The sequence below is a fragment of the Anoplolepis gracilipes genome, chromosome 16 (genome assembly GCF_047496725.1).
Source record: "Anoplolepis gracilipes chromosome 16, ASM4749672v1, whole genome shotgun sequence".
In the NCBI taxonomy this organism is placed as follows: Eukaryota; Metazoa; Arthropoda; class Insecta; order Hymenoptera; family Formicidae; genus Anoplolepis; species Anoplolepis gracilipes.
In genome coordinates, this window is record NC_132985.1 from 8,082,804 (window position 1) to 8,095,680 (window position 12,877).

At 37.8% G+C, this 12,877-nt stretch overlaps 1 protein-coding gene and 1 pseudogene across 1 annotated transcript; both read left to right on the forward strand.

Annotated features, from left to right (window-relative positions):
* The first annotated feature begins 10,921 nt into the window (after positions 1-10,921).
* LOC140674784 (uncharacterized) lies at positions 10,922-12,048 on the forward strand (annotated as a pseudogene).
* Positions 12,049-12,241: 193 nt separating this feature from the next.
* Positions 12,242-12,877, forward strand: LOC140674785 (uncharacterized). The gene is made up of 2 exons (XM_072908552.1): positions 12,242-12,644; positions 12,819-12,877. Exons 1-2 carry the CDS (start codon positions 12,242-12,244, stop codon positions 12,875-12,877), a joined length of 462 nt encoding a protein of 153 aa, XP_072764653.1.

Genomic DNA, 12,877 nt, shown 5'->3' on the forward strand with positions numbered 1-12,877 from the left:
TGTGTCAAGAATACTTTTAATATCTTAATAAGTTACGTTTATATTTCTTTTACTGCAACCTTTTCCTTTGCTCTCTCTCTCTCTCTCCTTTCCTTACACATCATACTCTCCTTGTGCTACGTCTATAGCGCTGCCCTTTTCCCACCATTATGCTCTCCTTGTCCTACGTCTATAGCGCCTTCCTTCTTACACCACGTCGTACTCTCCTTGTCATACGCTCTATTGTGCTTGCAGTTTTTCCGAGCGGGTCGATGCACGCGAATTTAAAGACATACATTCCGCTATTTAATTTAGTATTCGTTAAACAGTTTGGTCAACATGTCTATGACATTCACGCTGACTGGGAAGAGCAGCGTTCTCGCGGCAAATTACTCGCCCACCGTAGATTTAAGCGATGGTGAATACGAACTCGGTCTAGCGGATTTTGAGAGTTATCACACGATATCGAACGTGAATTCCTCGAATAATAAATTTTACTTTGGCAAAGACGATGCTGAAATTACGATTCCCGAGGGATCGTACGAGCTGCAAGCGATACATGAATTTTTAAAAAAAACAATTTCACGAAAACGTTCGCAACACGCAGTTCGTGATGGTGATAAAAAACAAACTGACGACGATGACTTCGAGGCTGGAGAATGGCCGATAGTGCTCCGCGCTAATTACAATACGATGCGGAGCGAGATCAAATGCGCCTACAGAATAAATTTTAGCAAGCCTAACAATATTGGATCGCTGCTAGGATTCTCGAACCGTATACTGCAGCCGCGAAAATGGTACGAGTCGGACGTGCCGATTAACATTATCAACGTGAACATTATCCGCGTCGAATGTAATGTCACCGCGGGTGCGTACAACAACGGTAAACTCGTTCATACGATACATGAATTTTCACCGAGGGTACCACCAGGATATAAGATATCGGAAACACCGGCGCACATCATTTACCTACCGATCATCGTACGGAGCATTACGGATTTAACGTTACGCGTTGTCGATCAGGAAGGACGATTACTCGATTTTCGAGGAGAAGAGATCACCATTAGAGTGCATGTACGACGGCGACAAAATTAGCGTGTGATGCTCGTGCTGAACGGATCGAAAGACGTGAGAGACAACACAATTTTTACGACGCCCGTGACGACAACAACAACAACATCGAGATTTGCTAATACGCAATCATCTTGCGCTAAGAAAAAGAAATTGAACGCATCAAACGTTGCGTTTTTACAATCTTTGGGATTCGCGGTGCGAAACATTTGAACGATGACTGACATTCTCAACATCGCGGACGAACCGATCTTTGACGATCGCATCGTCAAGATTGAGACTCACGCATACAACCCATTCGCCAACACAACGTTCGGACACAGTGACGAGATAAGAATACCCATACAACAACAGGATCTGTATACATTACCGTACGAGAGTTTCTTATACATCGAGGGAGAATTGAAGATAAAAAATCCAACTGACGGATCTAATGTGGTACTGCAAAATAATTGCGTAGCATTCATGTTTGATGAGATTCGATACGAACTCAATGGCGTGGAGATTGATCGCAACAGAAACGTGGGAATAACGAGTATGCTCAAAAACTATGTAACAATATCATCCGATAAAAGCGTGATTATGAGAAATGCTGGCTGGAGTGATCCAACTACTGTAAATGGACATTTTAATTTTTGCGTGCCGCTTTACATGTTATTGGGATTTTGCGAGGATTACAGACGCATAGTAATTAACGCTCGTCACGAGTTGATCTTAATACGATCGCGCAATGACAACAATTGTCTGGTTGGAGCTTCGGTGGTGGAGCCTGTGATCAACATATTCAAGATACAATGGCGAATGCCACATGTGCTGTTGAGTGAAATTAAGAAGTTGTCTATGCTGCGCGCTCTGGAAAGCGGACGCTACCTCAGCATGGGTTTTCGCTCGTGGGATCTGTATGAGTTTCCGCTGTTGCAGCGTACAACCAAGCATTCGTGGGCCATTAAGACCGCGACTCAGCTAGAGAAACCACGATACGTTATCTTTGCTCTGCAGACAGGTCGGAAGAATGTTATGCTCGAGGATATGAGTAAATTCGACGACTGCAAATTAACAAACGTGAAACTTTATCTGAACTCGGAATGTTATCCGTACGACGATATGAATCTGGATTTCGATAAAAACAGATGGTCGATTCTATACGACACGTACGCGCGTTTCTGCAAAAACTATTACGGATACGAGTACCTCGAACCGAGCCTCACCGTCTCACTGTTTCTACTTTACGGTCCGTTTGTAATCATCGATTGTTCTCGACAAAACGAATCGGTGAAAAATGCTACCGTAGACGTAAGAATAGAATTTGATTGTAAAGAAAATGTGCCGGCAAACACTACCGCTTATTGTCTCATTTTGCATGATCGCGTTGTCGAATACAATTCTCTAACGAACGTAGTATGTAAAATTACATGAATCAACACTAGCAGGAACGCTCGTCTTATCAGCCAACCAACCAACGTTCGATTCTTCTGCAAACGAAATTGGAGAATCGCATACCGGATCATATAACATAAAAACTTGCGATACTCGATGATTAACGTTAGTCGTTCGTCGTCGTAGTTCTCGCTAATATCTCTTCATTATGGTTGTGCCAACGTTTGTGGATCTTCAAGGATTTATCGTTGGAGGAAAGTTTATCGTGAAAGAAATTGCGATTTTGACGAAGGGATCTGTACTCTCTCATTATATTTTTACGAGTCTTACACCATTTCGTTTGCTCACGAGGTCTGAGAGATCTCAGGTTGCATGGTTGGTTGGAAAACATCATAATCTGCAATGGGAAGATGGGAACGTTCCATACTACATGGCTAAACGTTTAATCACTGAGGCTGTGACGTTGAAAGATACATCTTCTCGAGTGTATGTCAAAGGACATGAAAAACGAGAATGGTTGGCAAATTTACTGGAAGACGATGCGAGAATCGGTCTTATTATCGAGACATTGGATAACGACTATGATGACGTTCCTGCTTTAGATAAATTAGATGCTACTCTGCGTTGCGATAGACATGTACGAAATTGCGCTTTACAAAATGTATTTAAAATATTCAATTGGTGGTCGAATCATCATCATGAAGGTTCAATCAACCCATATTTACATTAAAAAACTATAGTTCAAGTATTATTTTCTATATTCTGTAATTAAATTTTTTTAATTTTAAATAAATTTGGAATTTTTATACATTTATATATTTCTTTTACTTGTCACCTTCTTTCCTTACCATCATGCTCTCTCCTTTCCTTACCATCATGCTCTCTCCTTTCCTTACACATCATACTCTCCTTGTCCTACGTCTATAGCGCTGTCCTTTTCTCACCATGCGCGCTCTCCTTCCTCTCTATTCTTTCTCTCACCATGCGCGCTGTTCTTTCTCTCGTACCCATATCTCCTTTTCCTACCATCGTGCTCTCCTTTTCTTATCGTCATGCACTCCTTGTCCTACACATACACCACATCGTACTATAGAACGCCTGATTATATTTATTATTTACATTTATAGTCAAATATATATGATAATGCCCACCCACTATGCGGCACGTTATTCTTTAGCGCAAACATCCGTACTGTCGACGGTCTGTTTATGTTATCATTTAGCCAAAAATTTTATCTCACGCTTTGGCGTATACATTTGTAACCGAATATTTCAATCGTTGTATACATTTGATTAGATTTCATCATACGACAGCCACACATGGCGCTCGAGCTTTTGAATAGTTTAGTATCGCCTAAACTACAACGCCTTCGGTAGTGCCATGAATTCTGTAGTGCAATTTTTACAAAATCGCGAAATTGGTTTACCAAAGACTTATACAAAATCGTTAAAACTGTTTTTCGAGATCCGTGACGATATAGATTTTTTATGTGATGTGGTCAATGAAAATACCGATATAGAACTTATGCAATTTGAAGATCCTGTTGTTGCGGAAATAAAGTATCTTCGAAAAGAGAGGCTGTTACAGATAAAAAAAGAAAGAAGGATAGACTTTTTAGAAGAAAGAAGAAAGCGATTTGTACATAACTCATTTGATACACACACACACATTAAACTACAACGCCTTCGGTAGTGCCATGAATTCTGTAGTGCAATTTTTACAAAATCGTGAAATTGGTTTACCAAAGACTTATACAAGATCGTTAGAACTGTTTTTCGAGATCCGTGATGAAATAGATTTTTTATGTGATTTCATTGATGAAAATACCGATATAGAACGTACGCGATTAAAACATATTCCGGAAATGAGGTATCTTAAAAAAATTAGGCTGCGACTGGTAAAAAGAATAAGAAGGAAAGCCTTTTTAGAAGAAAGAAGAAAGCGATTTGTACATAACTCATTTAATGCATACACATGTGTTGAAAAAAACTGAAAAAGGCTCAAAGGATCTTTTGTCTATCGACCTTGCTGTGTAATTTAAGCCTAGATGCTGCTACACATCCCCTACTTTTCTTTCCCGAGACGTTGGCTAACTCCGTTAGAACTTTCATCAAGACTGTGTTAGTCTGTGAACGACTAAAGTGCGCAAGTTTTAAGGATGCCACACCACGAGATGTGTTCGTTAGTGGATATAATTTTTATTCAAAACTGGGGTTATTTGGCAAGGACGATGAGGGATCTCGCACATGAATTAATAAGAGTTGTGCTAAATATAGTAGCATTTAAAAATGTAAGTATTTATTTTTTTAAAAATAATATTGGCACTAATAGCGTTACTAATAGTACTAATAATAAATTTTTTTTTTACAGTACGAGTCACAGGCTGATATAAAAATTAAGGGATTCGTAAATATTTATGATAGACAAATTAAAAGGATGTTCCGGCGCCACGAGAGAGAGTTATACGCATGGGTGCGTGATGATCTTTGGGGTGACACTCCCGAGAACCGGAGGCGCGAGGAGGTGACTCCTCAGTTTAACGAGGATCGTCTTTGTTTGCGGAAACTCTTTGGTGAGCTTCCGTATGAGGTGTGGGAGACAGAGGAACCGTGGCTCCCCGAAACTCTGCAGGAGGACTCCAGGTCGTCAGATGAGAGAGAGAGAGAGACTCCGAATAGATTGTAAGTATTTATAATTTTTATCATTTTAGAAAATATTTTTAAAGTACTAATAAAAAATGTTTTTTTCTGTTTCAGAGCTGCTACCCTAGATCATTATTTTAATTTTTTTAAATTTTATACTATAATTTTAATTCTTTTTATATTTTAATTTTTTCAATTTTCTATTACAATTTTAATTCTTTTTTATATTATAATAATTTTAATACATGCACAAACGCACACACACACTTTATATGTATACACATACACACTTTTTAAATAAAAATTTATGTTAAACTTATATATATATATATATATATATATTACTTATTTCCACCTTCATCATCTATCCCATCCTTCTTCCTCTGTATTAGATATAATTAGATAATAAGATAACATTTAATATTAGAAAAAAAAAAAACGTAACATACAAAAAATATCTTTTTCTCGCGTACGCCTTAGCCTCCGTCTTATCGCGCCTCCGCTATCCTCCTTCCTCTCTATTCTTTCTCTCGCACCCCATAACACGCTCTCCTTCTCGCTATCCTTCTTCATCTCTATTCTTTTCTCTCGCACCTATATCTCCTTTTCCTACCATCATGCTCTCCTTTTCTTACCATCATGTCCTCCTTTTCCTATCATCATGCACTCCCTTGTCATACACATACAGCGCTTTCCTTCTCACACCACGTCATACTCTCCTTGTCCTACGCTATATAGAACGTCTATCGCATCGTCTCCCTCTACCACGTTGCGAACGTCTATCGCACCGTCTCCCTCTACCACGTTGCGAACGTCTATCGCACCGTCTCCCTCTACCACGTTGCGAACGTCTATCGCACCGTCTCCCTCTACCACGTTGCGGATGTCTATCGCACCGTCTCCCTCTACCACGTTGCGGACGTCTATCGCACCGTCTCCCTCTACCGCGTTGCAAACGTAATTATTTATTGCAAATATACATTTTTGAATAAACAGAGTGGGGTGATTATTTTATCTATAACAGTTGACATTCCTCTCTCTCACCGTCAGACCTCCGCAGTCTTTCGGAGAGGACACTCCCTCCACGTGCGGAACCATATGTATGCCCCCCCCTTCCCCTCTCAATCAGGGGATGTTTGGTACCACCCTCCCCCTTAATCTGGGGGGTGGGGCATTTGGTACCTCCCCCTTCCCCCTCAGTCTAGGGGGGGACATTTGCCCCTTCCCCCGCGATTGAGGGGGACTACCCCCCTCCCCCTCCCCCCGTCAGTGCGGGGGGTGACGAGGTACCTCGCCTCGTCCCCCCCGCTTACCTCACCCCCCTCATATCCCTGGATTAGAACTCTCTATATATATCTACTTATACATAATTAAATATAATATAAATATATAATACAAGTTCCTTAAAATTGTACTTAATATTTATAAGTAAACTTTATAAAAATTTTTATGTAAAATTTATGTTACAAAAATATTATTAAGAGAAATCTAATTATTTTCAAGAGAATATAACAATCAATTAGTAAAATGTTTTTTAATAAAGTCCAAACGATAATCTAGTTCATTCATATTGCGAAGATCATCATCAAGATACTCAGCATTTTTTGGTTCCACATCTTCAAAATTTTCGTTTGGATAATTCAAGTCAATGTATAAATTCCAAAGAACTGTGGTAGCACAAATGATGGCAATGGTATTATCTAATTTGTTCAAAAGTCCCCTTTTTAAACATGAAAATTTTTCTTTCCATCTGCCAAACGTTCTTTCAATGACATTTCTTGTCTTTATATGGCTTTTATTGTAATCGCATTCAAATTACTGGATGTAAAATTGGTGTAAGTAAATACGATTTACAACCGTATTATTTGTCACCTAACATTAAACCTAAAAAATTAAAAATAAATTATTTATATCATTTTTAACTAAATTTTCTTTTAATTACAAAGTAAAATATGAACTATAATACCTTTTATTTGATTTTGTTCAAAGTACAACTTTAAAGCACTACGGTCAAAGCAGGTGTTGTCATGGGTACTACCTGGATGTCGCACATCTATAAACAGAAATTCTCCTCTTGGACATACAGTAGCCTACATAAAATGTTATAAAATGTTTATAAAAATTTTAATTGTCATAAAAATTAAATTGATTGACAATATATTTACCAATATATTTAAAGCAAAGAAGCCTTTTCTACAGGGAAACATTTCTCCAATTTGTTTTAGCAGAGCAGATAATCTTTATGAGTGTACTATCTATGCATCTAGCTACATTAGGGAATCTAGCAATCTGATAAAACTTGCGAATATTTTTTCGTTGATCGTTTATAGTTGTAGGAAATTTTACATAATTATGTAATTTTTCAGCAAGTGCTATTGATACCGCTTTGATACTTCTACAAACAGTAGCTTGAGAAAAGTTTCTTAGATCATCTGTAACAGCCTGGAAATCAGACGTTTATTAGCACTAAAAAATTAATAATTTAATGCATTACTACAGTACTGACTTGATAATTTCCAGTCGCATAAAAACGAAGCGCCATAATAAGCTGAAGGATCGGAGGTACTGGCAAGCCTCTATTGTTAGACCTTTTTAACTTGTCTTTTACTAAGGGTAATATTAAATGTATTATTTGATCTTTAGTAAATTTGTAACGTTTAGTGAAAGCTTCTTCAAAAAAATATTCAAAAGGATTTGATTGATCTCTTATAAAATACTTCGGTATTCTCGCAGAGATATTTTGTTTTCTTCCCAGGAAGTCCAAAATATTCATCTAAGTCATCTATCATGGTAATCTAATAACATGAGATAATAACAAGCAATAAGTTAAATTTTATTTCAAAGTATTATATAAAATTTGATTATTATATTAAATAGAGTTAATATAGTTATTAATTTATATATATACAGGGTGTCCCAGAACAACCTTCCGTCCGTAAAATGACGTATTTCTGACACAATTCTAAGACAATTTTTCCTTTACCAAAATTTGATTTGAAGCGTAGTTTTTGTGTTATAACCAAAAATAGTTAGCAAATCACGCATCGAGTATTGTTGCGAATAAGCTTTTAGTTTACACTCTCACTTTGAATATTTAAAGATGGCGCTACTGTCGATTCTCTTGGTTTCAACGTGTCCCGATGCGTACCGATGTTTTATCCGCTATTATATACTGAGAGCGCTGGCACTCTCGACTTTTTTTTGTACCCGCTTTGTTCGCAGTTTTTTTCCTATGTGTGTTGTAAGAGTTTTTCTGTATCTGATTTACGTTATTAAACATATCATTACTACTGTAAAAGCCTTTTTGTTTCTCGAATTACCTCTCTAGATTTTATCCGGTAGCAACATTTTGGCGACCGTGACAGGACTATTTTAGTTGGACTGTTGCTGACCGGTTTCAGAACAGACAGTAGTAAAAGGTTATCTCAGAATACAATGGATAAATTGAAACGAGCACAGAGAGTTACACGAAACTCGTTCACGAGAGCACTCAATTCTTTCCAAAAGGAAATGGAAAAAGAGTCGCCTGACATAACCTCGCTGCAGACACATTTTGCGTTAATTAGAGAAAAGGCGAGTGAACTTGGCGAACTGAGTCACAGGATACAGGATGCAATGCTCGAAGCTGAAGAAACGGAAGAAGCTCTTTCTAAGGAAATGGAGAATGCCGACGAGTATATGGAAAAACATCATCAAGCAAAGATACTGTTGTCACTTATAACGGAACAAGAAAATATAACCGATGCACCGATGCCGTCGTTACAACCGACAGTCGCTTCAGCTCAGGAAAGTATACGTGCATTAAAATTACCTAAGATTGAATTAAGAAAATTTGGAGGTGAAATTAAAGATTGGTTATCATTTTGGAGTACTTTTAAAAAAATTCATGATGACACAACACTGTCAAGAGAAGATAAATTTCATTATTTATTACAGTCAACAGTAAAAGATTCGCGTGCGTTTAAGATTGTTAATAGTTTCCCTCCAACGGCAAATAATTACGAAAAAGCTAAACAGAGTCTTGAATCCCGATTCGGTAAAAAAGATTTGTTGATAGAATTTTATGTACGTGAACTCTTAAAGTTAGTCTTAAATAAGAATAAGAATATTTCGCTCGTGACCATTTATGATAAATTAGAAACGCATATTCGAGCACTTGATTCTCTAGGCGTGACTACGGATATGTGTGCGGCTATGTTATTCCCTTTAGTTGAATCCTCACTGCCAGAAGAAATATTGCGAACGTGGCAGCGGTCAATGACTACATCAGCGCATGTTTCTAATACAAATGTCACTGTAAAAGATCGTCTTACGCATTTAATGATCTTTCTAGGGAAAGAAGTGGAGAGCGAGGAACGCATTCACATGGCAAAGACGTGCTTTGATGCAAATGATGATCCGGTGAAATACAAAAATAAAAAGAAGACGAAAAACGGTCAAGATGAAGATGTAGCTACAGCCGCTGGGTTGCTCACGAAAGAAGTAAACTTATCGAAATGTTTATTCTGTGGAGAAAGTCATGACAGCGTACATTGCGAGAAAGCCAGGAACATGCCTATGGATCAGCGAATTAATATTGTAAAGGACAAGCAGGGTTGTTTTAAATGTTTAAAAATAGGTCATAGTTATAAAAGATGTCGTAGCAAAGAAAAATGTCCGTGATGTCGAAAGAGTCACTGTTTACTGTTGTGCAATAGTTTTGCAAATAAAGGAGGACCAAATAAAGTCGCGGAAAGAAAACAAGAGAAAAATGCCAGTCAACAAGATTTTAATGAAGAAAGCAGTTGTCTTACGAATTTATCTTTAGATATTAAATTATTTCTGCCTATGTTAAAAGTTAGATTGCGAGGTCCTAAAGAAACCAAAAATGTTCGTACTGTTATCGATACAGGCTCACACAAATCTTATATTTTAGGTCAAATAGCTGAGGAATTAGGTTATGAGGCCGCAGGTGAACAAAAGATGGTACATCTATTGTTCGGAGGAGTTCAGACTAAACCGCAAATTCATAAGGCTTTTCGAATCTATGTAGAAAATATGAATAGTTCGTATAAGTGTAATTTTATAGCTTTTCAACAAGATGTCATATGTCATAACACTTCCCGAACCGAGAGAATCGACAGGTCATGGATAGATGTACTTGTTAGAAAAAATAATCTCGAGCTGAGTGATACCGGAGAAGGAAACGAACGTATTACTCTATTACTAGGAGCTGACGTTGCTGGCAAATTGCTCACGGGGAACATTCTTCAATTAGATAATAACGTAACCGCCATAGAAACTAGACTAGGGTGGACTTTACTGGGTAAGAATCTACTTGACGAAAATGAAGAAGATGCGACCTTGATGGTTGTATCTATGATGACGCAAGAAGTGACATATCGGATTTATGGAGACTAGATACTTTAGGTATTAATGATCCTATAGAGATGATGTCTAAGGAAGCACGGCAAGCAAAAGTAAAAACATTATTTCAAGATACAACTAAGATTAACAAGAAAAAGCGTTATGAGGTTTTATTGCCCTGGAAGAAAAATCATCCTGCTTTACAAGACAACAGAGACACGGCCAAAAAGAGATTAAAATTAATAACGAAAAGGCTACAGCAAGAAAATTTATTCAAGGATTATAATGCTGTTTTCGACAATTGGCTAGATGAAGGTATCATCGAGAAAGTACCAATCGATGAAATTGCTGATAGGAGTTACTATCTCCCGCACAAACATGTCGTTAAACAAGGAAGTACGACGAAGATTCGACCTGTATTCGACGCTTCAACTAAAACAAAAAATTAGCCCTCATTAAATCAATGTTTAGAGACGGGCCCTAATTTAATTGAGTTGATTCCAGCCATGTTGCATCGATTCCGGGAAAAGAAGATAGGTGTGTCTGCAGACATTGCTAAAGCCTTCTTGCAAGTAAGTATCGCTCCATCAAACAGAGATGTCCTTAGATTCTTGTGGTGGGATGCTCAAGAAAGAATTGAAACTTACAGACATCGTTGTGTAGTCTTTGGAGTGTCAAGTAGTTCGTTCCTATTGGGAGCTACTATTGAGTTACATATTGAGCAAATCTTAAATTCCACGGATTCTCCACACAGAAAGAAGATTTGTGAGAAACTTGCAAAATTATTTTATGTAGATGACTGCATTACTAGTGTTGAGTCTTATGCAGATTTTCACATCTTTAAAAATGAAGCCGTCTCCTTAATGAATGAAGCTAAGTTTGACTTAAGAGAATGGAGATATACAGGCATGAAAGAGCAAAATAGTCAAACTACGGTGTTCGGAATTCTATGGGATACAGACACAGATATGTTGGCTTTATCAGGACCCTCCTTGAATGCAATTCCGGAAAAGATAACCAAAAGAGTGGTCCTCTCTTGGTCACAGAAGATGTTTGACCCATTGGGTTTCACTTGCCCTGTGTTATTAAAACCAAAATTAATGTTACGACGGTTTTGGACTCAACGGTTGCACCGAGACAAAAAAATTGATGCAGACAGTAAAAACGAATTTCTGGAATGGTTACAGCAGTTAAATCTACTTCAAATTATAAGAATTCCTAAGTAGATATTTGGTGAACAATGGAATGAAAACTCGATATCTTTTCACATTTTCGTAGATGCGAGTAAAAATGGCTATGCAGCTGCTCTGTTCGTTCGAGTAAGCTTGAACTCTGAAGTCAGGGTGCAGCTTGTGGAAGCAAAATCGAGAGTAGCACCTCAAGAAAAAAGAACGATACCTCGACTTGAGTTGCTTGCTGCTTCGATTGGAGCAAGAATGATGCGTACTTTTGACAGAGCAATGAACTATAAACACATTAAAAGATATTTCTGGAGCGATTCGACTACAGTTCTATACTGGATACGTAAAGAAAAACAATGGGCAACATTTGTATGGAATCAAGTTCAAGAAATAAGGAAACTCACTCACCCAGAGTCTTGGAGATACATACCAGGAGAATTGAATTCAGCTGATTTACCATCACGGGGTTGCGATGCAAAGAAACTTGTTGAGTCTAGATGATGGGAAGATCCGTCCTGGTTAAAATTGCCACACGAAAAATGGCCAATTGAAGATATAGAAGTGGATGAAAAATTAGTCAATGAGGAACTTCGCAAGACTTCAGCACAGAAGAAAAGCCCCTCTAGTATTAAAGAAGATATCGTCATGAGCAATCTTTCTGCAGAATCGGTAGAAAATAATGTTCCGTGGTATTTGAGAAGATTTTCATCGTACTCTCAAATCTTGCGCTTGACTGCATGGACGTTGAGATTCTTAACTAATTGCAGGAAAACTGATGTGATCAAAGATAAAGAAATAACGGCCAAAGAAATAATCGCATCTGAGTTGCTTCTGTGTCGATTGGCACAACAAGAATCGTTCAAAGGAGTGAAAGATCCACGTTTACAAGGATTGGATATATTTGAGGATAAGAGGCTACTCCGTACGCGAACAATCATTTCCAATCGCCAAGATAATCTCAATTTCAGATATCCAATAATTCTTGATCCGAAACATCTACTAACTGAAAAAATCATTCAACACGTTCATGTGAAATTCAATCATGCAGGTATAAACATTACTATGAATAATCTACGAGAGAAATTTTGGATCCTACATTGTCGTAAATCTGTGCGAGCTGTGATCCATAAATGTATAATATGCCGCAGATATATCTATACTATATCTATACTACTGTAAAAGCCTTTTTGTGTCTCGAATTACCTCTCTAGATTTTATCCAGGTAGCAACAAGTATAGAAGGCAGGCAGGAGCGGCTCGGGCGCAACTGACCGACGGGTGA

Bases quoted from the DNA above. Each gene is read 5' to 3' on its own strand.
- LOC140674785 (XM_072908552.1), top strand. From the start codon at position 12,242: ATGAGCAATCTTTCTGCAGAATCGGTAGAAAATAATGTTCCGTGGTAT. The intron at 12,645-12,818 runs GTATAAACATTA...GATTTTATCCAG, and splicing joins TGTGAAATTCAATCATGCAG to GTAGCAACAAGTATAGAAGG.